The 24,181-nt window shown below is 42.7% G+C and overlaps 7 protein-coding genes across 7 annotated transcripts; 5 read left to right on the top strand and 2 right to left on the bottom strand.

Annotated features, from left to right (window-relative positions):
* Positions 1 to 2,908: 2,908 nt before the first annotated feature.
* BDB00DRAFT_795270 (uncharacterized protein) lies at positions 2,909 to 3,567 on the bottom strand. Its single transcript, XM_053121379.1, has one exon. It carries the CDS (start codon positions 3,424 to 3,426, stop codon positions 2,998 to 3,000), a length of 429 nt encoding a protein of 142 aa, XP_052985985.1. The 5' UTR covers positions 3,427 to 3,567; the 3' UTR covers positions 2,909 to 2,997.
* A 1,901-nt stretch (positions 3,568 to 5,468) lies between these two features.
* BDB00DRAFT_886251 (uncharacterized protein) lies at positions 5,469 to 6,803 on the top strand. The gene has a single exon (XM_053128429.1). The coding sequence runs from the start codon at positions 5,751 to 5,753 to the stop codon at positions 6,672 to 6,674; it is 924 nt and encodes a 307-aa protein (XP_052985984.1). The 5' UTR covers positions 5,469 to 5,750; the 3' UTR covers positions 6,675 to 6,803.
* Positions 6,804 to 8,915: 2,112 nt separating this feature from the next.
* Positions 8,916 to 10,715, top strand: BDB00DRAFT_795269 (uncharacterized protein). The gene is made up of 9 exons (XM_053121378.1): positions 8,916 to 9,021; positions 9,100 to 9,245; positions 9,326 to 9,365; positions 9,504 to 9,720; positions 9,796 to 9,969; positions 10,051 to 10,144; positions 10,211 to 10,247; positions 10,328 to 10,343; positions 10,414 to 10,715. The coding sequence occupies exons 1-9, from the start codon at positions 8,945 to 8,947 to the stop codon at positions 10,666 to 10,668; spliced, it is 1,056 nt and encodes a 351-aa protein (XP_052985983.1). The 5' UTR covers positions 8,916 to 8,944; the 3' UTR covers positions 10,669 to 10,715.
* On the top strand, positions 10,668 to 12,738 carry BDB00DRAFT_13669 (nucleotide-diphospho-sugar transferase). Its single transcript, XM_053116206.1, has 7 exons — positions 10,668 to 10,715; positions 10,811 to 11,455; positions 11,622 to 11,761; positions 11,816 to 12,089; positions 12,182 to 12,274; positions 12,340 to 12,410; positions 12,487 to 12,738. The coding sequence occupies exons 2-7, from the start codon at positions 10,881 to 10,883 to the stop codon at positions 12,540 to 12,542; spliced, it is 1,209 nt and encodes a 402-aa protein (XP_052985982.1). The 5' UTR covers positions 10,668 to 10,715; positions 10,811 to 10,880; the 3' UTR covers positions 12,543 to 12,738.
* A 211-nt stretch (positions 12,739 to 12,949) lies between these two features.
* Positions 12,950 to 14,320, top strand: BDB00DRAFT_880867 (aspartic peptidase domain-containing protein; the record flags this gene model as incomplete). The annotated part of the gene is made up of 2 exons (XM_053128042.1): positions 12,950 to 12,985; positions 13,163 to 14,320. The coding sequence occupies 2 exons, from the start codon at positions 12,950 to 12,952 to the stop codon at positions 14,318 to 14,320; spliced, it is 1,194 nt and encodes a 397-aa protein (XP_052985981.1).
* Positions 14,321 to 15,364: 1,044 nt separating this feature from the next.
* Positions 15,365 to 18,101, top strand: BDB00DRAFT_753194 (OPT family small oligopeptide transporter; the record flags this gene model as incomplete). Its single annotated transcript, XM_053118676.1, has 5 exons — positions 15,365 to 15,539; positions 15,824 to 16,761; positions 16,872 to 17,100; positions 17,205 to 17,374; positions 17,466 to 18,101. 5 exons carry the CDS (start codon positions 15,365 to 15,367, stop codon positions 18,099 to 18,101), a joined length of 2,148 nt encoding a protein of 715 aa, XP_052985980.1.
* Positions 18,102 to 18,842: 741 nt separating this feature from the next.
* Positions 18,843 to 20,334, bottom strand: BDB00DRAFT_13630 (uncharacterized protein). The gene has a single exon (XM_053116204.1). It carries the CDS (start codon positions 20,169 to 20,171, stop codon positions 18,876 to 18,878), a length of 1,296 nt encoding a protein of 431 aa, XP_052985979.1. The 5' UTR covers positions 20,172 to 20,334; the 3' UTR covers positions 18,843 to 18,875.
* Positions 20,335 to 24,181: the final 3,847 nt, after the last annotated feature.

Here is a 24,181-nt window from a genome sequence, read left to right as displayed (position 1 = left end):
CCAATCAATGCACCAGTCGTGAATGGAATCACTGCTGGGAGGAGTCTTGCAGCGAAGAAGCTGCTGGTCCCCAACACACTCTGCTGTGGCATCTAAAGACAAGACATAGTAAAAATTAAGCGGATCGTAATTTATACCAAAAGGGATTATATGTTAAGCTAAGTGGGACGTAATGCACAGTAAACGGTGCTCTTAACGTATATAAAAAGCAACTGCAAAAGAGCAGGATTTTTCTCTCGGGTTTCATTATAACATCATTAATTCGGCAACGGCAAGAAGTGTGCAAAGAGACGATCAGAGACACAATGTGAATTTTGCTGTGAAACAGGCAACAGTAGGGGTAAAATCGCTTTCTTTTTTATTACCACATAATGAAGGCTCCGATCACGTACGCACAAACCCACACTATTGACAAGCATAACGTACGCAAATCATCAAGGAAGCAAAGGTAGTCTAGGAATAAGAAAATCAGGAAGAGTGCAACACAGATCTTTCTTTTTTGGATAGTGACGAAGTTACGCGTGTGTCAAACCTTGAACGTTCCAACAGCTTTCCCCTGAAACGAAAACTATGCGCATTGTGACGCAATGATTTGGCCAACTGACTTCGCACTCGAAATGCACAAAGGGATGGCGAGTGAACAAGGTGATAAATGGAGCAACAAATTACGTGCAAAAGTGTCAAACGTTGTAGGAAGTCATCGTTTATAGTGTTATTCTTCTGATCGTCCCAATGGATCTTGAACGCTGCTTAAAAAGAACGTAGAACTGCACAAAAAACAAACGAACCGAATTACTTTGTCAGCAGCAATGAAAAACAATGAAGGATGAGTCGATTTCACTAGCGGCAGCGGATACTTACAGTATTTATGAGCGGGCCAACGTATCTGCGGCAGCACATACTTGGAACTTTTGCAGCAGCATAAACTGAGATGGAGGGTGGCACCTCACCAGCAGCAGTATAAATTCGAGATGGACGGAAGAGGTTACACGACGTAGTTCAAAGAACCGTTGGTGGATGGCGAAAATGGTTGACGAGCACAGTTTAAGATAAAAGGCAACGGGTCTTTTTTATATAGTGCAGCGATGGTGTCCAATGTGTTGTATCTATGCCCGCACACGCACAACATTATGCACCACACATACAATCAAAAGATACTAATAAAATCGAATAGTCTGTGGACTACGCTATATACACATGCTGTTGCCTTGATGGGTGAAGGAAATGGAAACTGGCTGCTGGGAGGATCGTGTTCTTGATGTTTACTAATGCTAGATCAGGAACAGCTGACGCCGGGGAATCTGTTATGTTGCTTATCTTGTCGGTCACTCCTATTTCTGTCATTCATTGCTCACAAAAAAGCAATTCTTCCGTGAATGTAGTTGCTCATTCGCATTCGTGTCTTTGTTTTCGCTTGACACGGTGCCGTGCACGGCCCCACTCACAAACAAGCGCCGATACCATCGGAGGGTACAGCTCCGCATGGTGAGAGACACGTACCACTACCGCCGCAGCACATTTGTTTAGATGACCACTAAGCACACCCCCTTTCCTTTCCTTTCGTGATAGTCCCTTTGAGCCATATGCTAAAGCCATACTATTAAGCAAGAGCCAATGAAAATCCATGGAACTTGGTGGAACTTTTTGAAGTCCCGAGCGTGACAGTCAAAAAACGTCTATATAAAGCGAGCAGTTTCGCTTTTCTTTTACTTCTTTTTTTTCTTCACTTTAGTTCGTTTTGGAAAGGCGTTGGGCTGTATGCGCGGGAGTCACTGTCCGTGCTATGATCAGTTCCGTGCCAGTGCTGGCGATTGTTTAGAGTTTTCTGATGATTGGATGGGCTCAGTGGTCCGCCATGAAGAGATGACTGCAATGTACCAGTGCGGGTCAGTGGAGGGTGAGGAACGAACAGATTATTATTACTATTATTTATTACACACATTATTACACACAAATAAGAAAATGATAAACAAAATAAAACAATCTTTTTCTTTTCGCACTCTTCTCATAAACGTTTTGCCGCTTTATTTTATTTTTTGCTTTGCCTTTGTTTCATGTGCTTGACAAGTTCCTTATTTTTTTTTGCCCACCCACAGCTCCGTGCTAAACAAAGCGCAGAACAATGACAGACGACAGTAACACGATCACAACGCGCTTTATCACACTTTGGTACGCCTTTTTCATCTTTTTTCTTTTTTTGTTCTTTACCTTCTGTGTTCGCGTAGTTCTGCTCGCGAAAATAATCGAAAGGAAAGAATTTGTTGGGAGGGTATGGACACCAGCAACAACGGCGCTTAAGGCAAGCTGTTCTAAGCTGAGAGAACCGGTTTAATGGTATGTTTCGCTCGCCACGCCCCTTTCAACCCCTTAATTAACCGGAAACATCGTTGGCACAACTTTCACTGAATAATAAACCCACATAGAAACAAGAGAGAAAAGAACGAATCCACGTTAGACGGACTCATGTGCCCAGAAGCAAGGCTAAGATGCTTGACTCTCGTACGAGCCGACCATCCTGCTTTTTTTCATTATTTTGTTTTTTCCCACATATATCATACATCACCCACACATACGCCGATTAAGTCACACCACGTCTGATTGACTTTGATCGCTACTGCTGAGGGAGGTGGTTGATAAAATGAGCAAACCAAAAAACAGTATCAACCTGAAGAAGCAGCTTGTATGGATAATAGTAGCTCTAGGATGACGCGCATACTATTTACAATGACATGTAGTGGCTTTTAATGCTGTCCTTGACGGAAACACTACCGAACATTTTGAGCTCTATTCTGCTGCTCTGTTAAGGCATACGAGATCACATTCACGTTTCCAGACGAACGTGTTGGTTTCGTCATGGATTTTTCTGACGCTCAGAAAACCGGATATCTAAACGTCTACAAGGGGATTACTGGTCGTGACGACAGTATTACTTATGTCAAGGGCTGTACGGTTCATTATGAACGAACGTCCGAAAACTTGTCAAGGCCTACGATGATGCTATGCATGATGGTGACGAGAGGAAAATGGAGGAGATGCAAAAGGAGCTTCTGAAGCTGCTAGTTGTTCAGACAAGGAAAGAGTACAAGAAAGTGTTAGAGCGTGTGCAAAACATGTATCCCAGAGCAGTAGGTTTTGTTGCGTGGTGAAATCGTAAGGTAGTCCGTGACAAACATTACGGTCAGGACAATCATCATCTGGAGACTCGACATGGTGGGGGCAACAAAAATGGAGAAGGCCAAGAAAACGGGAACACAACGAAGTAATGGCAAGGATCATGGTAATCATCATGGCCAAGACAGCCACCATGCAAAGATTCGACGTGGGGAGTCCAATGAAGACTGCAAGTAACAAGGTGACCAGAGAAACCATAAAAATCAAGGAAATCATTACGGTCAAGGTAACTAAGTAGTAGCACGTGCTTACCATTGTTCATTTGTTACTGTATAACATTTCTTTCTTTTTCTTTTTTGTTTGCTCTGTGGCACTGGCATTATTTGCAAACACAGATGTGTGAATGTAGATTGTTATACATTGTGTATTCGCTCAATTGTGTTTTTTTCAAAGCGATTACTGTACAATAAATGTATATTCCTTAAGTCTTGTACATTTGCTAATCATTGTAGTTTTTCTTGTACAAATATTTTGTAATGCGTGGAACAAGAGATCCAACGTGTGTTTATGATAAGCATCAAGAACCTGTAACTTTAGTGGATTATACAATGTCACTTACAGGAAATGCTCAGACAGGTATACACTATTATTAGCGACAGACATTGACATATGAAAATCTTCCGTCTTCAGGATCTTTTGTCTATCAAATTATATGCAGAAGAGATTTGCGGCGTATGTGATCTTTTAAGAATATGCAATATATTCTTTTACGATATACGAGTCACTTGAATGCTAAATTAACGTCAAGAGTACGTACTACGTGTACATCGTTCTCTAACATCATCTTGAGATATCATGTCATTCATACATGGTATTGTCGTCAGTACCATAATAAAGCTTCGAATGTTCTATTTTTACCTACGAGTGTCAAACAAATATCTTTTCAACCGCTGTTCCTGGAAAATGGCAGCTATTTGCAGTAGCTATATAAGATACTCTTTCTAATTTTTATGTCTAAGTATTATATAAATGGTGACGATGGCTTTGATTACACTGTTTGGATCGCACTTACAAAACAACACATTTTTTTTTGGAGTGGATCCCATTGCAGAAACAGCATTTGACGCCTACCCGTATACAGCATTAGCCATAAATGAATCGCTCGTTTTTACACTATACTTAACCTTTACTATTTAGTATATAAGTTAGGGTAATGTGAATTATGATGGGGAATTCTTGCATTACAAAAGTATTTGGACTAGGTATCATCTTTTGTCTGTTACTTATGATATCCACAGCCAGCTAACGGCGAGGCTTCATTTTATTCTTCTGTTTAAACCATTTAGAAAAGTCTTATGTAGATCCTTTTTAAAGTAAGACATATATAAAGATTAGATATAAGCGTACTAATATGTAGAGTATATGCACCGCAACTTGTTACCATCAAAAATCGATCATCATATGTAGAAGCGCCAGTTTCCACTAACCGCCCTATCCCTAGAAATGGGGGGTACTTTACGTAAAAAAAAGGCTAAGATACCGATCACCCGCCACTTTTTTTTGCACGTTGATTCCAAAGTTCTATAATACTCAATCCTTGACTGTAAATTGTTCCTATAACTGTACGCCTCTCGCAACAATAATGATAGTCGATTAAATCAGATACGCTGATTACTCAAGTAGTTGTGTGCATCATCGCTGCTAAGTAACCGTATTGTTTAGAAACCATTTTAATATATGCGTTCTACAATAACATACTTGTTTTTGTTTGAGATCCTTTTGTTCTTTCAAGATAGTTAAGAGAGTATGCATTACATATGAGAATCTCCAAAGGACTAAAGTCACTTGAGTTTGGAAGGCGTTTAGTATTGTGAACATGCTTTGCAGAAACTTCAAAAACAGCTTGTCGTGGAACCATTTACGTAGACAGCTGACATAACGAAGATCATATGATCAAATGACAAATATTCATTTGCGCGCAGTGATATGAAAAGCGAAAAAGCAACGGGAATGGTCACAGCTATGAATATATGCCATGCACGGTGGATCCTTAGAAAAATGTGTGATGAGGATCGACAATAGGGGGTAAAGCAACCCTTTTCTACTTTGGAAATCTCATTATCACGGGTAGTGGCAAAACTAGCAACTATTACCGCCGCTTTTTTTATCAATGGAAAAGAAAGACTTCGTGCATATTCTATGAACTAATGAAGATTTATGTAGAGCAAATGAGAAGGTATAATCCTAGCACTGCCGCTATTATATTCACAGTGTAGTGATTGCAAGGTTAGTAATTAATATTTATGCGCTAGTTTATTTGTTTGTTTCCGAACAACATCTCACATTTATGCTAATTTAGGACTTTAAAGCAAAATAGGAGGAACGGGAGATTCTTCTATACTGGAGGCTACTATGCTGTAGCCTTTCTACCTTTAATGCAGCGAAGACCACGGTATATTTACTATGCAGTGGAAGAATTAAAAACGAGCAAGAAGGAAAGAGTCAATAGTATTCATGTATGCCAAGCAAGACACTGAAATAAGAGAAAAAAAAGTATATAAACTCAATAAGCAAAGCAAGACCTTCTCTGTTTTATCACGCGTATATTTTTCTTCGCTTATTTACCTACTGTCATAAAAATGAAGTTCATCACACTTACTGCAATCGCCGCTACCATTTTGGCTCTTGGCTTCGTTTCCATTGAGGCTCTTCCTCAACAGCAGTCATCTCAAGCAGCAGGTGCTGTAGATAATTCTGGTGCGGCAGCACCTGCATTATCCAGCACTCCTCAACAAGGCACTACTGGATATACTACTGCTACTACTGGCGCAGAGCATAAGGACAATCACAAGAAGGCAAGCAAGAACGGCAAGAAAATGAAGCGAATGACCTTGCACTATGGTGACAAGTATAAGGCAAAGAATGAAGAAAGGCATTCAACTACGGGCCAGACTCCGAACAGTCAGACATCTAACGGCCAAAGACGATCTGATCAAGCATCAACCCGTCAAACAGCACCTGGTCAAGCAAAATCTGCTGAAACATCCTCTAGTCAAGTTTCTAAGCTGTCCACTGACGCGAATCAGGGCAAAAATAAGGGCGAAGACGAAGAAAAGGAAACAGTTGAAAAGCAGCCATCTAACGGCCAAAAATCATCCGGACAAACAGCTACCGGTCAAGCAGTATCCAGCCAGACATCATCTACTCAGACTGCATCTGAGCAGGCCGCTAAGAAGCCTACGGAAGAGGACCAGGACACGGAGGAGATCGAGGAAGAAAAAAAGGAAAAAATGAACGAGCAGCAATCTAACGGCCAAAAATCATCCGGACAAACAGCTACCAGTCAAGCAGGATCCAACCAGACATCATCTACTCAAACTGCATCTGAGCAGGCCGCTAAGAAGCCTACGGAAGAGAACCAGGACACGGAGGAGATCGAGGAAGAAAAAAAGGAAAAAATGAAGGAGCAGTTATCTAACAGCCAGGAAAATCGCTCTGACGATCAGCAAAAGGCTCAGGACAAAAACGAGGAACCGAAGACTGCTAATGCCAAGGAAGATTAAAAGGACGTGGACACTGACGCTTATGCAGCTAAAGTAGGCGAGGAGGAAGGACGCAACTAATTAATTTATATATCACGTTGTTGTTCATGAACTTCAGTTCTCAAGTGAATAAAGTAGCGAAAGCCAATACCACAATGTTTGGAGCATACTGTAGTTTGATAATTCCTCCTTGTCTTTGCACCCTATAATCTACAATAATGTAGAATTTAGTCATTATGCTGCCATCTCCTGATTTAAAAAAGCTTTTGTGTCTTTTATATGCACTCACAGCTCACTCCATACTATACAGCATGTGTTGTATTGCTATGCTATTTTGTTTATATTTCGCCTGGGAAATTTCCTAGTAAAAAGAAGGCTGAGAAAAGCAGTATTGCCGAAACAAAATGTAGTTTATGACTTTTGAGGTGGAAGTATGTACAATGCATTATATTAATTCAGGGGCGATGCTACCGCAGGAATTGAAGGTTAGCCATGTACGCTGTGCGGTCACTGTCCGGCTTTGACGCCACAACACAACAATAACTAATTATTACTGATATTTTATTTTATTAGAGCTAGTAACCTAGTTGGTACGCGGCTGTTTTAGGGCTGTTTATACATATGCGTAGGGCGTAATAAAAGACGATAGAAAGATGCTGTATCCAGCGGAATGAGATCCACAACTAAGGTAGATCGTCATGTAGCTACGATGATATCATATGATATACTAGTATATGGACTCTCTCTTTCTCTCGTAATAGGAACTTTACCATTCATTATGCTTCTTCTGCATTTACCCAGACTTGATCCGCGAAGACAGGAGTTAAGAAAGATGACATTTTAAAGATCTAAACAAACAAAATAACTTAATAATAACGCATTCTGTCTCGCTTGTTAGACTTTTTTGCAAGCTCGCGTTTGAAAACCATACATCGATGTAAGAGGATCCTTGTAAGAATTTAGCTCTCATGCGAGAGAATAACTAGTATTGTAATGACTGAACAATATATTATACTTCATTGCAGCAGTGTGCTCTGTGAGAAACGAAAAAGCATGGATAGCAGCGGTTTTAAGTTGGATGAAGCAGGGTGATGGAGCTCAAATTCTATATAAGTTACTGGTGATTACTTTATTGAGAATAAATGACGAACTGATCATTACCATTTTCCTGGATAAAGTTTCAAAATATTTACGGACCAATAACATATACTATGCTAACAGCTCTGTTAAAGATAAGAGAGGGAGAAAAAAAATAGTTTAACACCCCCGTATAGTGTTAAAAAAGCATATAAATGAAGTATGTATAAGTAGTTGTTAAAAGTATATAATATAGCGAAGTCTAACACTTTGGCTACCATTGCAGCTGTCATCATTCTGACCTTCAATATTATCTCCGCCGATGCCCTTACCGAAAAGCATCAACCCCAAGCAGAAGATGCTGGCCAGGTTATCAACCATCGGGATGTTATCAGTGACAGTAATCTGGAATCTGCTATCCCTGATATTGAAAAGTGTGCAACTCAACCACTCGGATAAACGTGCTCCCTAACACCGCGACAAACGTATCATCAATCTTCGGGATAAGCGAGTCATCAACCTTAGAGACAGGCGATCTAGCAATAATCCTCGGGACGGAAATATCAATGAGGGTGTGCCACAGCAAATTCAGAACATTGTCAAAAGAGTGATCGATCATAATAATTATATAGAACTAGTACTATACCATCAATTTCGCTGTTTTCAACCTTCTTCGCATGTTGCTGTATACCTGAGGACAAAATTTATGTGTCCATTTTCATTCGATCATACGGTCTGTATTTTTGTGTATACAATTGCCATCTTTCTCATGCTGGTGAACGTTGACAATCTTGAGGTCTAGAGAGCTTATATAAATGGTCTCTCCATTGTAGCCATTGGAGTGTAGTATCTTACGAGCTTTGTGGACCGCTGCGCATTTCATTCGGTTGGGGGCTTTCCGGATCATTACTGTATATCATAGCGAGCTCCGTTTTCCGTTCGAAGCCGGCTATGAGTAGTTCTTATTTCCACATTTGGATGCTTTTTGATCCACACACAACTGGCATAATAGTCCTTTTCATCGTGAGCGGCCAAGTATTATTCCGTGCAGAAGGGAACCTTGTCTTGTTGCCACATGTACAGTATTCAAGCGTGCATTAGTGCACGTGCTAAGGTTTAGGCCGAAACTACGAACGCGAAATTTCTAATCGCATGAGAGAACAAGTTGGTAACACAGAACACATAGTTCTTTTTCTTCCATTTCAGCTTCACTTATGGTCAAGCTTACGTGGTCAATCGTATTGTTAACCTGCTTGGGTACAGCCGTATCTGTAACAGCTGATCGACAGACGTAAGCCCTCTTTACTACGTGTATAGCTTCTCTCGGTAGCGCTTTTGGTTTTTGATACGACGACACGAAAATACGTAGTGCACCTGTCAGACCATTGCCACCAGCTCCACTCGCTTGTAATAACTTTCCAAAATATTACAACCTTCCCGTAAATCGATTCTTTTGGCTCGGTGCTCATGATGCCACTTCTCAAGATCGTTCATTGACCGAAATGCTTCGTGATGGTAAGCATTGACGGCTGTGCAGTGTCCTGCAATTACGTATGAAAGTAGCAGCTAATACATTACGACTGTTATGTATATAGGTATCCGATTGCTTGATTTGAACCTGTGCTCATCTTCCGAGTAAGGGCTTCTTCTTAAACCTCTCGCTTCATTCAATGCACAAGAAGTAGAAGAATAGAAGGATTGGGAGGAAAGAAAGGGAGCGAAGGATGAATAAAAAGGTGCGACCCTAAACTGATCAATTATATGGATGTATAGGAACGCGATTGTCGCTTGTTCAGATTCGAGTATGACGCTTCAGGATATAGCCGATGAAATACTAGACTATGCTCGCGTACAAGAGGAGCAAGTGATTACTGTCAATGCCAACATGCCCGATGATGTTTCTCTATCGGCGTTTGAGAAAACGTGGGATCAAGCATGTAAGGTACATACCGAGCGAGTTGAAGGCATTGACCCCTTTGAAGATGGCCAGGTAATTGGTTTCTGCAGCGAGAATTCGGTATAAGTACTTCCGACACGCAAATCAGTAATACATGAATATACGTAGTGTCCATTTATATACAGAAGAGACATAGCATGGAAGTCCTTGGGCAGCTTGGTAAACTACGACCCAGAAGCGCCACAGTGGGAAGGCGATGGTGAGCTTGTAGGCATTCGCTCAAAGATCGTATTGACAACGAATAGAAGTGGTGGCCCAAGAAACAGCGTCTATTTTTCAGAGGTAGCATTATTACGGTCGCAACTAATGAGCGTGACGGTATAAAGCAAGGGGTTAATGCCGGTTCTTCTACTTGATACATAGCAATTCTGGCGATCGACTCCTAAGCAGAATACACCGAATTTGAATGAACAGTTGAATACATTATGCAAAACACCCGGTGCTGTGGGGATTGAAGGTACCTGTCGGTTCTAATTGGGCTTCACTTGTATATATCGCTAATTATCGTGTCAATGTCGTACAGGGTATGTCGATCCATCATCTGATGGCGGCGACAGCAGGTACGGACAGCGTTTTTCTCAAGTTTTAATTTGAAGCACTGATACTAATGTGAAATTTTCTCATCATCCTTGATTAGCAGCAAGGACGAAGGCAAGGTATGGCCTAATTCCTGTCATCGATGATGAAAGATGAAGAAAACGATGCTCATTTTCCCTGATTGTGTAGGCTTATTTCACACCTACTATTTGGGAGAATGCTATTGTTTCTCAAAATGGATGCAATATTGACAATGCCGGGGCAGACGTGTTCGTGAATGCGATACTGGTCGATCAGTACCACTATCATCTGAAGTACCTGCATGAACTGCAGACACGCATGATACCCGTTAATTTTGCAAAGTGGCAAGGACAGTCAAAGATCAAATTGGCCCCCTCGAAGCTTGTCTCAGTCCACCATCCACACGAGCGAGATGAACTGTAGAGAAAGAAAGAAAGAAATAGCAAGAGAAATAAAAATAAATCAAATGGGTAATAGATGTTTGTTGTTACACCTGGATCTAAGCCCGAGGCAAGACACGGAACGTTTAAAAAGGGGGCGTTAATCTGATTGGGTTTTACTTTAGAGCTCTTATACACTGCCAAGTACTCAGCAGGCCAAATCCCCCACAAACAAAACTTGCAAGCTCCCTGCCCATGGCGCTGCCTGCGTTTCTTACCCGCGAAATGAATAACTGGCGAGTAGCTGGTCGGCAACGACTCCTACTCGTTGGCACTTTGGCTCTTTTGACCATTTCACTCTTGTTTTTCTTACCTGTCAGTAATTTCGTTTCTCTCAATGGAGCAGAAGAACAGAACGGCCTTGACAGCACAACCGCTGCACCAGAGTCACCAGTATTACCTGCGCAACCACCCGTGGATGCGCCTCTTTCCGACTTTAAGCCAGATGATCCCGTCCGAGCATGCTTTGTCATCCTGGTTCGTAACCGAGAACTCAACGGCATCGTTGGCACGATTGAGCAGATTGAACAGCGATTCAACAAAAAGTATCAATACCCATACATTTTTTTGAATGACGATGACTTTACCCAAGATTTTATCGATACAACGTCCGCACTGACGACGGCCGGTACGCGCTATGGCAAATTGGACAGTCAAATGTGGGGTTATCCACCGTTTATCGACCAGAACTTGGCAGCCGACAAACGAGCAGAAATGGCCAAGCTAGGCATTCCCTACGCAGAAAGCGAGAGCTATCGCCACATGTGCCGGTAAGTTGCAGATCCTGTTGTTGGTGGAGCGGCAAGGTTACACTGTGACATAAAAAAAGAGATATCTCGGTTTCTCTCTGTATGTGTGTGTATGTTTTTAGCGTTATCCACTCACCCCACTTGCTCGTCGTTATCATTACTCTCTTATTCTCTCTATCTGATATAGTTTCCAAAGCGGGTTCTTTTTCCGGCATCCTTTGTTGGACGAGTTTGACTACTATTGGCGTTTGGAGCCTGATGTGGATTATCACTGTGATTTGGACTATGATGTATTCAAATTCATGCGCAACAATAACAAGAAATATGGTAAGGATCATCATCAACTTGGCAACTTGGCATATTAACATCTATTTTTCACAGGTTTCAATATTGCGTTCCGTGAATTCGGCGCGACTGTCCCATCACTGTGGCAAACGGTTAAGGACTTTGAGCGTGATCGCCCCGAGGTTGTGAAGCACTGGCCCATCAAGGAGGATTCATTGTATCGCTTCATCACGGACGATGATGGCGGATCGTACAATCTATGTCATTTCTGGACCAACTTTGAAATTGCCTCGCTGTCCTTATGGCGCTCAAACGATTACCTCAAATTCTTCAACTATTTGGATCAGTCAGGTGGATTCTTTTACGAGAGGTAAGAAAAAAAGATGATATTGTACGGCTCTTGTGTGCATAGCGTTGCATGTATTAACCAAAAACATACGCGCACTACGGCTGATATTGCAGATGGGGCGATGCTCCCGTTCACTCGATTGCTGCAAGCATGATGCTCCGCAAAGATGAGTTCCACTTCTTCAACGATATCGGCTATCGACACACGTAAGTTCTCACATATTAATGTTGATGAATTTGCGCTCAGTTTGATTAAACGCAACCGTATTTAGCGCATACACGCATTGCCCAGTGGAGCCTGAATACCGTTCCAAATGCAACTGCAACCCAGATGACAACTTTGGTAAGACCATTTATACTGCCACAGCATACACTATTTTTTTCATGTCGCAGAAACTCTAATCGTTTCTTTTCCGCAGATTACAACCCCGGCCTCAGCTGCTATTCGGTTTTTAAGAAAGCATTAGAAGAATAGTTTTCTAATCATGTTATCATTAGCACCATCACCGTGTAAACATCCAACACATACTTAAAAACTGGCAACTGCACTTATAGCATACACGGCAGCATCTTTAGCACATGTAGATTCTATTCTTAGCAAGTAATAATTGGTTCTGTGTCACCCTAATCGAGTGGAGAGTTTCTTTATTGGGTTAAACATCCTTTTTTTTGCTCGTTTGTGTTTGTGCCTGACTCTATAATTTGGTCCTTTCACTTCTTTTCGCTCTCTCTGTCCGTCTCTTCTCTTGCTCTCTCTTCCCTCCTTTTTTCCTTCTCCCCTTCCGTTCTTTCTTTCCTTCCTTTCCCTCTACTCACCTTTTTACATATCCACTTGACCGAATGCGTCCTATCACGTTTGCGTTGGCTGCCGTGGCTGCTACGATGCTTGGTGTGTCTGCAAAAGACCAAGTTGAGCCCGTGCGTCTGCCCATCCGTCGCGTTGCACGTCGCAACCTGCCCAACGACGACGTACGCTACCATCGCAACCGTTTCCATGCTGTCGACTACGATACCATCCTCGACAATATCGGTGAAGACAGCGCAACCTCGTCAACAACTGACAGCAGTAACGATGACGAGCAGCAGTCGACAAAGAACGCCACGCACTACGTACCTCTACTTAATGACATTGAATTATACGAACTCGCCATCAACGTTTCGATTGGCACGCCCGCACAGGAATTCCTACTCCTATTCGACACTGGCAGTGCTGATACTTGGATCCCGTCCAACAAGTGCTCAGAAACGGATGGCTGTCTGTCTGGCAGCCAATTCGATCCCAGCCAATCGAGCACGTACCACGAAACGAAGTATCCCTTGAACATTACATACGGCACCGGTAATGCTTTGGGAGACTATTTTGTTGACACGATCAAGATCGGCGATTTGGAATTAGACAAGCAGGTTCTGGCCATGGTCGATACGAATGAAGGTCCCATTGCACAGCAAAACACGACCGAAAACGGCGGCGACGAGTATGTTTTGGATGGTATTTTCGGCGCCGGTTACCCAGGCGGCACGATCATGTACCAGCGCTTCAACCAATCCTACTATCCTTTCCCACAAGCATTGTACTTGGCCAACAAGATTCCTCAGCCACTGTTTTCGGTCTTTATCGGCGAGTCTGAAGAATCAGAATGGTGTGGTGAAATCATGTTTGGCGACATCAATGAGGAAAAGATGGCTGGCGATGTGGTGTATACCGATGTCGTGACTTACAAACACAAAGCAACAGGCTTGCCAGTACACGAGCGATGGACAGCATGGATTCAAGGCTTTCAGTTGAAGAACGTCAACTTCAAATTTGCCGCTCAGGGCACCCCTTTTGCCATTGATACTGGATCAAATTTCATGTATTTGCCCAAACACCTGGCCCAGCAGCTGGCGAAAACGATTGCGCCCGATGTGCAGGTGGTGGACAACCAATTTTTGGTTGACTGCAAGTACTTGGATGACGAGAACGAAATCAAGATTGTATTCCCTGAGTCCGGCGGCCAGGGTACATCCGTGTACATTGGCTTGCCCATTTCCCGCCTCGTGGGTCGTCGTGAAGAAGATGGCCAGTGCATGCTGTTCTTTGTCCCCTCTGAACATTACATCTTGGGCAACATGCTTTTGCGTAACTATGTCACCGTGTTCGACTTTGGACAGCACCGAATTGGATTTGCTCCAGCAATCGAAGGCAAGGACACTTCCACCTCTGCTTCGCCTAACGAGGATGCCAATAGCAACGGTGGCAATGCTCAACAGTAGCAACAGTAAACTCGCAATTTTTATCACTTTTCTTTTGTGTGTTTAGAGTAAACCTTTCTTGTAATATTTCATTGTGTTGTATACCCCTTCCTGTCTTGCTTTCTTCCCTTTCTTTATCCCGCCAAACCGATCATCATCAACAACAACAACACCGAACCAATCTACTTGACTAATAATATAAATTACTGTTTCTCAATTTTACTTGGCCAATTTCATCGAGGGTCCTGGAAAGTCCTCGAGAAATAATGATTGCAACCAGAGAGAAAGTGAAAGTAACGAGGTGTACTGCACCGGATTTCAAGCCGGAGGATGCCGAAGAATAGCATAACATACTACTCGATTTAGAATCATATAGAGAAAAACATGAAAGCTTAAGCGGAATAAAAGCAACACTTAGAAAGGCGCACACCGATGTTGCAGATTGTTCATCCTGCGCCATGAATTGACTCGGCTGAGATCAAAACAGTGTTCGCGTAATCTGTCGTCTACTTTACAACAGCTTCTCAACTTCTACAAAAGGGAGATAAAATCGGAAATTATAATTTGCATGGACGTGTATGGGATGGGAACGATAAAGAGGATGGCGTATGGTAATCAGTGGAATTGAGAACGACCTCGTCCTCTTTTTATGCACACGTTTGCATTGACGTAGCCAAAGGGATGGCGATAGAAGCAAAGAAGGGGCTCTTGTGGCTGCTAGTAGTTGCATGGCAAGCAAAGATTGAAAATCTCACGTAAATTAAATGAGTGTGAGTGCATGATCATCCCATTCCTTCCCGTTCCCTTTACAACGCGAGCCGGTTTTCACTGCTTTGTTTAAATTGATGAGCACCATCGTCTGTAAATTTGTTGTTTTGACTGCATTTTAAACAATTTATCTTTTTACATACATCTTTTATACCCTCTCTTTTTTTCCCTTTATTACCGCCAACCTTCCTTTGTTTACAATAACAAAAAGTCATGAATGACGAAAAGAAGGTTCCCGCCAAAGTAATAGAAGATCCGGCAGCAACACCCGAGATATACTATGATGCGGATTCGTCGATGCCATGGGAGGAAAGACAAACTACACAAAAAATAAAAGAAGGAGAGCCCGTTACCACAGCAAGCGATGAAGACGAACATTCGGATATCAAAGTCGTTAATGAGCTAGCCACAATGGAAGACGATGCGACGTTGCCCTGTCTTACTCTTCGTACGTTGATCGTTGGCTCAGTGAGTTAAAAGTTTCCCGTACTAGAAAGAAGAGAAAAAACAAGTTTATAATGGTAGAACAGCAGTACTGACGACGGATGATTTCTAAACTGACATGTGCGCCTACTCTATCATCATCATCAACAACAACACCCTGGTTGGCCCACAACAACTAGTTATTAGGATGTCTTAGTGCATCTGTTTATCAGCTGATGCTGTTCAAACCTGTTGGTTTACCACTTTCCAACACGTTCATGCTAATGGTCGCCTATATTGTATGCAATGCCTGGGCGCGCTATTTACCCAAAGTCGAATGGCTCAATCCTGGTCCCTTCAACGTCAAAGAGCACACGTGCATCTACGTTCTCGTCTCGGCTGCCAACACATCCGCTTATGCGACATACATCTTATCTGCACAAAACCTTTACTACAGTGACCCCCCGGGTGCGGCTGGCTCGATATTCTTGCTCTTTGCGACTCAGATTGTGGGGTATGGTATTGCCGGCCAACTACGCCAATTCTTGGTGTATCCTCCGGATATGATTTGGCCCACATCATTACCGACTGTCTCCTTGCTCCGTACTCTAAACTCAAGCAAGTCCGAAGCGCGATGGAGAACACGCTTCTTTTTTATTATATTTGGAGGCATGTTTGTATACGAATTTATCCCACAATACCTATTTCCATTGTTGGGCGGATTTTCTGTCCTCTGCTTGGCCAACACCTCGTCGGTCTGGTTTCAAAGACTCTTTGGCGGCCTGGCAGTCAACGAAGGTTTGGGCATCATGCAGCTCAGTTTCGATTGGAATTATCTGTCAGCCATGAACCCCTTGGTCTTACCACTATGGGTCCAATTGAATGTCTTTGGCGGCATCTTGCTCATGTGGTTCCTGTATCCACTCATCTACCACTATGACGTCTGGGATGCACAAAGGTTTCCTTTCTTGTCCAATTCAATTTACTTGTTCAACGAAACGTCACAGCAATCTGAAGTCTATCCACAGCATTTGGTCCTGAATCCGGATAATTCGCTAAACAGAACCATGTTGGATCAGGTCGGGCGACCTAGTTTTCCTGCAACATCGGCCATCAACTACGTGTTCATCAATTTTGCTGTAACGGCGTCGATTACGCATGTTGTGTTGTATTATGGCAAGCGACTATGGAGAAACATGCGCAATACGCGGGATCATTTCAAGGAAGGCAAGATGGATATACATATGCGATTGATGTCTGCATACAAAGAGGTAAATGCTTACATATAATATCTCTACCTCTTTGAAGCAGGAGGTGAAAAAGGAGCTTCTTGGAACGTACATACATATACTTAGAGATTATTAACTCCTATAACAAGCAGGTGCCTGCATGGTGGTACTATACGATTTTTGTTATTGGCATTGCCTTGAATATCGGGATCGCTTACGTTAATCACAGCCAATTGCCCTGGTGGGGTGTAATTCTGGCAATCGCTATATCAACTGTCTTGTCACTTCCACTGAACTTAATCACGGCCGTTACGGGGCAAGGATTTGGGCTGAATGTTTTTGCCGAAATGATATGCGGTTTCATCCTGCCTGGTTTGCCTGGTAAGAAATAACACAACCGAGCGAAAAAACTTGCATCCAATAACGCTTCCCTCCTACTAATGGTATACTCGTCAAAAAAATCATAATCATATCTATATATGCAGTGGCCAATATGTATTTCAAGACACTGGGCTTCAATACATTAAGCCAAGCTGGACTTATGGCTAATGACCTGAAGATCGGCCACTACCTCAAAGTACCACCCCGTATAGTCTTTTTACATCAAATCCTCGGCACCATTCTTGGCTCGTTGTTCAATTATATCGTCAACGAAGTAAGTTTATTTGTAACAGCACTCCCTTGGCCTTACTTACTTCCAGTATTCCCTGTCAGATCATTCTGTAAAAAACTCATTCTTTTTAAAGAGCGTGGTCAGCAACGAACGAGAGATCTTATTGAATCCAGTTGGCAACAACGTCTGGAATGGTGCTACTCCACAAACCATCAATTCAGCCGCTATCACTTGGGGTGCCATTGGACCTATGGCTATGTTTGGCCCCGGCACACGGTATTATATTGTCTTGTGGGGCTTTATCATTGGTTTCTTTTTACCACTTCCCTGTTGGCTACTGCACAAACGGTTTCCGCTCATGGGATTCGACCGCGTCAATATCCCCATGATCCTGGTCGGTCTCTGCACGTTACCCGGTGCAGCCACATCTTATATCACAATTGCACTCTGCTTGGTGGTGGTGTCGCAATGGTATCTGCGCCGATACCGTAGAAATTGGTTTATCAAATACAACTACTTGGTATCGACAGGCTTAGATTCGGCCACTTCTTTGATGGTTTTCTTTGTAGCGTTCGCTTTACATGGTGCCGCCGACGGTGTTGATCATCCGTTTCCCATATGGTGGGGCAATCGTCAAGGTAATACCAGAAAACAAAAGTCTACATCTAGTGGAAAATCTCCTGGTACACGTGACATGAAGCTAACCAGTGTTTTTACATATGTAGATGCAAAATATCTCGATTACTGCTGTCTCGACTGTAATCAATAGACGTATATACCCTCCTTTTACACACATACGTACAACTTTCCACTATTCCCTATATTACGCACTCCTTAATCATGTATACATTGCAAGCAACATTTCACAAATTCCGAATGAAGCAAACTGAAATTTTAATAATAAAGTAACAAAAACTATACTAACAACTAATTTTTAAAACTAAGAAAAACCGGAAGAAACCTGTATATCAGAGAAGAAAAGAGATACGAGTAAGCAATATGCTCGATATTATATGTTTATAATATCCAAAGAAAACACGATGCACAAAACCAAAACCAAAGGTATTATGAGGGAACGCTCACGTAGTAAATAGGCAATAACGTTTTTTCCCCATTATTGAGTCAGATCAGGTCTGTGTTGGTTTTCATCATAGCTAATTCCCTTTCCTCCAGATACCAAAGGGGAGCTTTGCACATACGCGTCTTTATGGAAATCATCGATATAATTTTTGAAATAAACTTGCCTTTTTTCTTGTATGAAAACTGTTGTACGAGAGAAAGATGTATGTTGAACGCAGGGGGCCCGGAGCTTTTTTTATACGCGAAAAAATTTATTACAAGCAGTCCCACTTCTTTTAAGGCGGCGCGTGCAATCTCGGCTGTCAGGGGGCCCGTTGCGTGGATCAAAGTTTTTCCTTATCAGGGTCGAGTGACAAAGCTGGACATTAGCACGGCCGTTTGGCATGGCCCAGTGTAGTGCCATAGGGGCGGTGTTATGCATTATGTATTACAAATGTACCATCCAGACTAGATATTCTTTTTTTTAACATTTTTCAAAATGTTTTATCTTGCTTCTTGCATATAAGAGTGCTTCTTCAGAAAAAGTGTCACATCCCTCTAATTTCAAGTTTCGTAGCGTCTTTACACTATCTATTACATCCTGAAGACCAATATCTGTGACTGTTGACATATCGTCCATCTCGAGCGTCTCCAGGTGGCTCATACTTGCGATTGCATTGAGGACGCAGTCGTCCACGGCATCGATATCCTGTAAGCACACCTTTTTCACAGTGGCAGCCTTATTCATCCTCTTGAAAAAGCGAACAAGTCCTTGTGTTGTAACACGGGACTCACCAGCAAGCTCGATTGTTGTAAGCGTCTTCAGCTCAGTCATGGCACTTAGCACGTCGTCATTTAAGCAGCTACAGTACCAAAACCGAAGCATCCGCATCGTTTGTTGAGACTCTGGAAGCGCAGCGTACGTCTTGCACATTTGCACTAGCTGACTGGCAGCATGGTCTTCACCCTCCTCTGATGAAGCACGAGCAATTTCCATGTCCTGTAGACTGGTCAGCTTTAACATGACATCAGTAAATGCTGGTATATTAGACGAGCATGTTGGGCTGAAAAACGTGACGGAACCAAGGCTGCTTCCAAGGGATCGTAAGAAGAGCGTTTCAATGTGTTCCTCGGGCCAGTAGGTCAATTTCATTAGTCGTTCGAACCCTAAGGGCTCTTCAAAGAGTGACGGGTTGTTATCGTAGTCCTGGCTTTCCTCCTCCATATTTGCATAAACTCTTTGCAACGTCTTTGCATGCTTCTTCAGCAGCGGCAAAAGTTTGTCAGCGGGCGCACCAGTACCACCATTAGGAGTATAAAGGGCTCGTAATCCGGGTCCGACACTCTCGTCTTCCAATTCATTAAGTTGCACAATTTCAAAACTTGGGCTATAACCAAAGATCACCAGGTCCGGGCAGCATCGTCCTTCATGGATCACGTCAAGGACACTTGGTTCGCACCCGAATACTGATAGTCGGCGTAGTTTAGGGCATCGTTTCAGAATCGCTTCAAGTGCTTCACCAGTAGCTATCCCTGTGTCCAAATCCAAGTCGACAAGCGCACGGTGTGACCCTCCCATAAGTTCAAGATCGCCGATGAGAGATGCAAGTGTTGCTGACCTTGCGCTGAACACCAGCTTTTCGATATTTGGGCAATAAAATAGTAAACTCGATAACGAAATCTCTGTGTTGCACGAAGCAAAGAAAAGTTCTAGACAAGTCAAGGTATTTTGCAATTGCCACAATGCACTTGTGTACAACATGTGCATATTTGCATTCATAAGCCCAGTAGTTTCTCCTAATACACATTTTGTGGATTCAATATGTGTGAGAGAGTGACTTAAAAATAGCAGACACTACCCATTTACTTCCATGTACATAACACATACTTGTCATTTTCAACGACTGGACATTCTTGAATCTCCCTGTGTCCATACAATCCAAGTAATGAAGCAATACTGATGTGTTCGACGTCGATATAGTGAGATTTTTGACATGCTCGGCAATATACGGTAGCACGCGTGCAACTGTAGTGTCATTTTCGCTTCCCTTGTTTGATATAAAGTTCCAGGCGGACTGACATCCCACCAAGTTTCTGTGCCATGTACCAGACACATCCAGTAAACAGATTGACCGTTCCTTGTCAGGCACTCGAGCGATAATGTTGTCGATAATAGCATGCGTATTCTCTGTATCATCCTTTGCAGCAAGCGCAGCAATGATGTCAAGACGTATGTCGTTCCTTTCCATTGCCCTTGTTTTGCATTGCAGAAATTGATTGTATGCTGGGTCGTCGGGCGAAATAGTTTCCATGGCTGCTTGACACGCCTCAGTAGCTTTTAAGTGTTTTCCTTGCATATCTAAAAGACTGACAAGACGAAGGTGTCCAGCCGCAGTGGTAGGTCCATACGAGATCATGGTTTCGGCATCTTTGACAGCTTTGGCAAACTGGCCTTTCATTCCAAACGCATAAGCGCGATGGTCAAGCAACGCAATGAGTTGATATTGTTGTACAAGTAATTCCGTATTGGTCGCATGTTCAATGAGCTGACTGTAGTCGTCGCATTGGTCGAGAACGGTCTTGATTAGCTGGAGTGAATTGTGGGCAGCAATGGGGTCAAAGAGTGACGACGGAGTTGCTAGGTCCATATCTTTCGTGCTTTCTGCTGCTTTATAAGAAGGAGCTAATGTAGAGTACGTTAGTTGTCAGCTAGTTACACAGGCGCGCCACATTGCATAAAAGTGTGATATCGAAATTCGCATACTTTGAAACAATTTGTTGCAAAGACAGAAATGTCACCTACGATAGTCTTAACAAAGTCATGGGCTTTATATATGATGGCAGGTTTGATCGTTGATGCAACAAAGTGTGTTACAATGAGGCTTTTCTTTTCTCGGAGGAAAATCCGTGTGATACGTATAGAAGAGGAGGCGCAGTTATTGTATTACCACCATTTCAGTATGCAGATTGAGCTGCCGCAGTCAAACGTCAGCCGTAGCAAGCGAAAATCTGTTAGCGTGGAGGCTTACGGATTTATGACTAGCAAACGCTACGGCAATGCTCGTAATTAAAAGTCATGATTTTCTGAGCCACGAACTTGAGGGTCGATTGGTCGCTATAAACTTCGTATCCAGCGCCATATATCGCTTATCTGACACGTTTCACCTATTGAGCGGTAACTCGGCGATATCATCGCAAGAGCAGCACCCCAATGTTAAACAGCGTTCCGATCGATTTGAATAGTGCGTTTTGCTTTTGGTAGTGATGGGAACAGAAAAAGGATAAAGCCGGGTAGCTTCGGATATCCATCCCTGTGGTGGTAATAATTGCCAGGTCATGTACTGTATTGGTCGTCTTCCTGTTGTGCTGCTTAGCGAGATTTTATTTTTTTATTTTTGACAAGAATTCTGGTTCCGCTGTTGCGGAATCGATTCGAAGTACTGTATGCAAATGATTTCCATAACTGAAATTCATGATACTTGTGGTGAATGGTAAGAAGTTAAACAGAAGCTGTTGATTGTCTCCCTAATCGAAATCCCACCGCTCCCATTCTCTCATCCAATCCTAATGGTTGGCTTCTTTCTCTCTAGTGTCTTCTTTCATTTGCAGGCACCAATACATAGATCTGAGCAACCAAACAATGTATCAACTACAGTTGTTACCGCACTCCATCTTATCACCATTATCGAGCCGTTACGCCTATATAATGAGCACCATCATGAACGCGTGTCCCAATACCAAAGACGTGGCCATTCTTTTAGGGCACTCACCGCTGCTACTACAACGACGACGCACGGCAGTAACAACAATAACTGTACCATGCAGCACCGAGTTTCAGCTTATAAAGTCCGTTATCGTAGCAAATCTTGTACCACGAGTAACAACCAGCACCCTACAAATGGTCACCGAGGTGAAATGAGTGAATTGCAGTGGTTTGGATTTAGTAGCCATCATCAAACAGTCTTCGCACCTACAAGAAGATGTCCTGGCATGTACGGGTGAAACTTGGCGCCAGATATTATCCGGGCACTTGCTGCTTTGGAGAAGCTTGCGATCTTTCTCTTGCGTATGTTTTGCGACCCGATCACGATAGCTTACTCTACAAGCTATTACATGCAGAACTCCGTTGTCGAACAGTCCATTGAAGATGTTGGTGTTTAACGTCGCGAACAATATCATCTTGAACCATGTCAGCAAGCTCACGACTCTTCATACGCTCTTCTTGTGCAACGGCTTCGGCTTGGCCACTCGACAGGGTCGTTTGCGATTTGCTCAGCAAGTTAGTAGCATGAAAATCGGGTACTCGACATGCAATTTCGACTTGCACGGTCCTGATTTCTTTGATTATCTCGCAAAGACGCCCAACTTGACGACCGTGAATTTCTTGCCATGTGGACAAGGAACGGTATCTGTATTTTCTGACCAACGAGCCATCGCTTCACAATATGAATCCGCCCATGCGTCGCACGTTTGGGGATGATATTGATAATCCAATCATGGTCTGTATTGGATGAACAAGACAACCGCTATCGCCGTATCAACATGGTTAATGTTGAAGAGCAACCAATCCCTGATTTCAACCGTTCTTACACCAGGCTTCTTCAAGGAGCATTGGAAGGAATCATTTTGCATTTGGAATCACAAAAAAAAGTCACACCTTTTTCCTTTGCTTATGTACTATATCAGAGAAATCATTTTGCTATGATTTACATACTGCAATACTTGCTCAATCAATTGAGAGGATAATCATCGAAAGTCTGTATGGCTTTTTTTATAAGTACTGGTGCTTTTCTACTAAAGTTATCAAATATGCACCGATATTTACACAGGCAGATCTGCTTATAAGTAAGTGGCCGTTGCTTATGCTCAGTATTAGTACACACATTTTTGTATAATGTACGATATATTCCTCGTATACATATGTCTTGTATGATAGTCAATTATTCAAGTATTTATAATTGCATGAGATACGAATACATACAACATTTTGAAGACGCAGCCTGTGCTATGCTGAGACACAAAGAAAAGAAAAAAAAACTTTGCTGTCATCACTCATCGATACCAAGAATTTTAGTATAGAGATAATGTAATATAAAGTATCTTTCTGGTACATCAAACCTAATTCCCCCCTTCCATCCCGATTTAACCCTTTTTAAATGCGCTAACATATTGTTCAAAGGAAACGAATGAGTGAAAAAAGAAGTTTATATATTGATCCTTGTCTTAGACAGTCTGAGATAGGCTTCCGTGGCAACACCGATTATTTACATCCGACCATGTTTTTTATCAACACGTTCCCCGTGTTCTTCCCTGGGGGTGGGCGGGGGGTGGGGTTTATTCCTGTTTCATTTGGCCCTACCACACGAAATATGAGCTGGTCCCTCCGCTTCGCTGCGTGTCAGCATCTGTCCTTCAGGGACCAGTTACTGGGGCTCTGCCCCAGACCCCGGGTGGGGGCAATGCCCCCCTATCGCCTCCCAAGTGTTCTTCAAACAATGCTGAAAATATGTTCTCAAAGTATTCTGCTTAAAAGTGATGTCGAAAACAGCTGTGGAAATTGTTTTTATTGTTTGGTTAAGAAAAGGGTGCCGTCACTGCTTATAAAAATGCCCAAAGTTAATACTTCATACACAGTAAGAATATTTGTATCATTTTACCGTGTCAACGCTAATTACCCGAGTTGATGCATTCCGTACTCTCTGATGATTCATGCCCAACACATCGGCAATCCTCGCAAATAATGAGGTGGTCGTGTAATTCGATGTACACCTCGCAACTGAACAGATCGTG

Source organism: Zychaea mexicana (genome assembly GCF_025766255.1).
Source record: "Zychaea mexicana strain RSA 1403 chromosome Unknown BDB00scaffold_1, whole genome shotgun sequence".
In the NCBI taxonomy this organism is placed as follows: domain Eukaryota; kingdom Fungi; phylum Mucoromycota; class Mucoromycetes; order Mucorales; family Lichtheimiaceae; genus Zychaea; species Zychaea mexicana.
This window is presented reverse-complemented; position numbering and strand designations above follow the sequence as displayed.

Bases quoted from the DNA above. Each gene is read 5' to 3' on its own strand.
- BDB00DRAFT_886251 (XM_053128429.1), top strand. From the start codon at position 5,751: ATGAAGTTCATCACACTTACTGCAATCGCCGCTACCATTTTGGCTCTT.
- BDB00DRAFT_13669 (XM_053116206.1), top strand. From the start codon at position 10,881: ATGGCGCTGCCTGCGTTTCTTACCCGCGAAATGAATAACTGGCGAGTA. The intron at 12,275-12,339 runs GTAAGTTCTCAC...AACCGTATTTAG, and splicing joins GATATCGGCTATCGACACAC to CGCATACACGCATTGCCCAG. The intron at 12,411-12,486 runs GTAAGACCATTT...TCTTTTCCGCAG, and splicing joins CAACCCAGATGACAACTTTG to ATTACAACCCCGGCCTCAGC.
- BDB00DRAFT_795270 (XM_053121379.1), bottom strand. From the start codon at position 3,426: ATGGTAAGCACGTGCTACTACTTAGTTACCTTGACCGTAATGATTTCC.
- BDB00DRAFT_795269 (XM_053121378.1), top strand. From the start codon at position 8,945: ATGGTCAAGCTTACGTGGTCAATCGTATTGTTAACCTGCTTGGGTACA. The intron at 9,246-9,325 runs GTAAGCATTGAC...TTATGTATATAG, and splicing joins GACCGAAATGCTTCGTGATG to GTATCCGATTGCTTGATTTG. The intron at 9,721-9,795 runs GTAATTGGTTTC...GAATATACGTAG, and splicing joins ACCCCTTTGAAGATGGCCAG to TGTCCATTTATATACAGAAG.
- BDB00DRAFT_13630 (XM_053116204.1), bottom strand. From the start codon at position 20,171: ATGAATGCAAATATGCACATGTTGTACACAAGTGCATTGTGGCAATTG.